The 3900-nt window shown below is 49.0% G+C and overlaps 1 protein-coding gene across 1 annotated transcript in view; it reads left to right on the forward strand.

Moving 5' to 3' along the window:
• Window positions 1-2185: 2185 nt before the first annotated feature.
• Window positions 2186-3900, forward strand: part of LOC108674978 (glycine dehydrogenase (decarboxylating), mitochondrial) — a gene marked incomplete at its 3' end in the record, with an annotated part of 3979 nt that continues 2264 nt past the window's right edge. The window contains 2 exon segments of the mRNA XM_018162967.2: window positions 2186-2391; window positions 3715-3831. Of these exon segments, the coding sequence (XP_018018456.2) occupies window positions 2227-2391; window positions 3715-3831 (282 nt within the window).

Raw genomic sequence — 3900 nt, forward strand, 5'->3', positions numbered from 1 at the left:
TAACAGCCGAGTAGCGGCCAGAGTTCAGACTCCTCGCTATAGATCTGTTTCCGCTGTTCAACTCCTTGTCGAAAGTGCTGAAAAGAGGGGGGAAGTTCACCACAACTGCAACATCCATTCCTTGCCACATTCATGAGACACCTGGATACATTTTTCGTGCCCGATCCCGGATTGTCCAGTAATGGGAAACTACCCTCAGCAAGTGACAAGCAACAGCATCTTGCATCAGCTGGCCAAAAGGAGGGCAAATATACGGAACACGTCCAAGGTTACATCCGGGACCAGAGGGCGGGGTGACCTGCCTAGCGACGACTCGGAGACGGAGGAGGACGAAGGCTGCGCATCAGCGTGACCGGGGACTAGGAAGTCCTAAACTGTCATAAGGTCTGAGTGTGATGTGCCAGAGTGTGATGTGTCTGAGTGTGATGTGCCAGAGCGTGATGTGCCTGATTGTGATGTGCTTGGATATGATGTGTCCGAGTGTGATGTGCCTGAGTGTGATGTGCCTCTTATACACATCTAGATNGCAGGGCTCGTGTACGATGAAGTTGAACAGCACCAGCGAGATGCTGGGGTGCAGCCTGCCTAACATCAGCAACCTGCACCCATTTGTTCCCCCAGAGCAGTCCCTGGGTGGGTAGAGTGGGGGACTTGATTGTTCTTCCAGAGCAGGCCCTGGGTGGGTAGAGTGGGGCACAAGTCTAGTTTGTTCCCACAGAGCAGGCCCTGGGTGGGTAGAGTGGGGGGCAACTCTTGTTTGTTCTCCCAGAGCAGTCCCTGGGTGGGTAGAGTGGGCACAACTCTTTTTTGTTCTCCCAGAGCAGTCCCTGGGTGGGTAGAGTGGGCACAAGTCTTGTTTGTTCCCCCAGAGCAGTCCCTGGGTGGGTAGAGTGGGGCATAAGTATTTTCTGTTCCCCCAGAGCAGTCCCTGGGTGGGTAGAGTGGGGTATGCCACCTCTCCAATATCCAATATTTAGGTTTTCACCCCATCCTCCATATCACCCCTACCCATCACCACCACCTCATCACGACTTCCCATCCCCCCACCAACCCCTACTCCCATCACCTACACTACCCTCATAACCAACCCCTTCCTCCATCACCCCCTACCCTTTTGCACCTCCATCCCTAACCTACCCTTTTAACCAACCCCGGCCTCCATCACTAATCCCCTACCCCCATGCAACCCTCACCAACCCTTATCCCTATCACCACTCCTAGCCCTCATCACCACCCTAGCCCTCATCACCACCCCTAGCCCCATCACCACCCCTAGCCCTCATCACCACCTCNTAGGTCTAGACATGGGGCTAGGTCTAGACATGGGCCTAGGTCTAGACATGGGGCTAGGTCTAGACATGGGGCTAGGTCTAGACATGGGCCTAGGTCTAGACATGGGGCTAGGTCTAGACATGGGGCTAGGTCTAGACATGGGCCTAGGTCTAGACATGGGGCTAGGTCTAGACATGGGGCTAGGTCTAGACATGGGCCTAGGTCTAGACATGGGGCTAGGTCTAGACATGGGGCTAGGTCTAGACATGGGCCTAGGTCTAGACATGGGGCTAGGTCTAGACATGGGGCTAGGTCTAGACATGGGCCTAGGTCTAGACATGGGGCTAGGTCTAGACATGGGGCTAGGTCTAGACATGGGCCTAGGTCTAGACATGGGGCTAGGTCTAGACATGGGGCTAGGTCTAGACATGGGCCTAGGTCTAGACATGGGGCTAGGTCTAGACATGGGGCTAGGTCTAGACATGGGCCTAGGTCTAGACATGGGGCTAGGTCTAGACATGGGGCTAGGTCTAGACATGGGGCTAGGTCTAGACATGGGGCTAGGTCTAGACATGGGGCTAGATCTAGATATGGGGCCACGGATAACTGGCTTACGATGTTGATAATGTTTACTTTTTAATTACTATATTTGTCGTTGACAACCAGCGGAGGTTCACTGGTGAATTGTACATAATTAAAACATTAAGATATATAAAAATATTGTTTTATCCTAATAATGCTTTTGAAATCACTATATAGATATAGACCAGAGAGGCAGATATAGATCAGGGGGCAGGTCTAGATTTGGTGCTAGGGGCTAGGCCAGGGGCAGGTCTAGATCAGGGGTTATATATACATATCAGAGGTGTGAGGTTAGGCAGGCTGTCCCCCAATTCCCCCCCCCTCCCCCATCACAGTGGGGCGCAGGGGGAGTACGCGGGGCTGCGCACCATCATGTCCTACCTGGACGGCATTGGGGAGGGCCACCGCAACGTGTGCCTCATCCCCACCTCCGCCCACGGCACCAACCCCGCCAGCGCCCAGATGGCGGGGATGAGGGTGCGCCCTGTCAACGTTGACAGGAACGGCTCCATTGACGTCCAGCATCTAGCAGATATGGTGAGAGTTGACGGGGGTGACAAGTAATTGACAGGTGTGTTGATAGCTGTTGACATTAAACTTGGCAGTCATGCTTCCTTTTGACAGGTGTTGACGGTGAAGTTTAGTCATGCAGTTGACAGTTGTGCATTTATCTTGACTAGGGCACAAGCAAGCCACGTGTTACAATAACCGCTCACAAGCTATAGCATTGATGTCACCCATCAAACGTTTTCTATGTAGAATCGTTTTCTGTGAGACCGCCGACGAAAACGTATCGGAGACTCTCTTAAATTTCGGTTGGTGTAATCTGATGCTTAACCGATTCATTGTTAGTATCTAATAGTCCATTTATTTTTATTTAATTGCTCTTAGGTTATATTTTCGACTCAGTAGTCAGTGAGTGCTGCCGAGCATAGATTTTTCATCAGTTATTTTATGGTCGGAATCTTTTCCAATTATCGTTTTCTATGATATGTCATAGAAAACTGTTCCCTTATCCCCAAACTTTGGTTATGAAGAACAACCGCACCTTATAAAGCAGCAACCGTCGTTCCATGAACCACACGCGCGCTATATCAAATAAATTGTGTAGTTCACAATATCTGTATTTATATAATCTTACATATATTAGAATAAGTTCAGAACAAGCTTGTTCAAAACGTGTTGACGTTGAACTTGACAGTCATGCTGCGTGTTGACGTTGAACTTGACAGTCATGCTGCGTGTTGACGTTGAACTTGACTGTCATCTTGCTATTGACAGGTGTCGACGGTAAAGTTGAGTCATGCAGTTGACAGTTGTGCATTTTAGCAGCATTTATCTTAACTAGGACAGGAGCCAACCATGTGCTGCAATAACCGCACACATGCTATAGCAATAATGTCACCCCTCCAATGTTTTCTATGTTGAACCGTTTTCTGTGAGGCCGCCGACGAAAACGTATCGCAAACTCTCCTAAATTTCGGTAGGTACAATGTGATATTTAAACGGTTTATTATCCGTATCTAACAGTCCATTTAATTTCTATTTTATTGCTCTTATTTCATATTTCGATTCAGTAGCTAGTGCTGCCGAGCGTAGATTTTTCTACAATTATTTTGTGGTTGAAATCGTTTCCAGTTATCGTTTTCTATGCAATATAATAGAAAACTGTTCCGTTATTGTCAAACTTTGGCTATGAGACTTTGGCTTTCATGAACCACACGCGCGCTATACCAAATAACTTGTGATGTTGACAATATCTTTATTTATATCATTTTACATATATATCTATATATCATGCATGTATATTTTATGTTTACTATAATATTTTGTTTTGATAAAGCCTGTTTATTGTTATAGATCAAGGAGCACGCCGCGTCTCTCGCGTGCCTCATGATCACGTATCCCTCCACCAACGGCGTCTTCGAGGACAACGTGGGGGAGGTGTGCGCTGCCGTGCACGATGCTGGGGGACAGGTGGGTGCTGGGGGACAGGTGGGTGCTGGGGGACAGGTGGGTGCTGGGGGACAGGTGGGTGCTGGGGGA

Source organism: Hyalella azteca, unplaced genomic scaffold (assembly GCF_000764305.2).
Source record: "Hyalella azteca isolate HAZT.00-mixed unplaced genomic scaffold, Hazt_2.0.2 contig16201, whole genome shotgun sequence".
NCBI lineage: Eukaryota > Metazoa > Arthropoda > Malacostraca > Amphipoda > Hyalellidae > Hyalella > Hyalella azteca.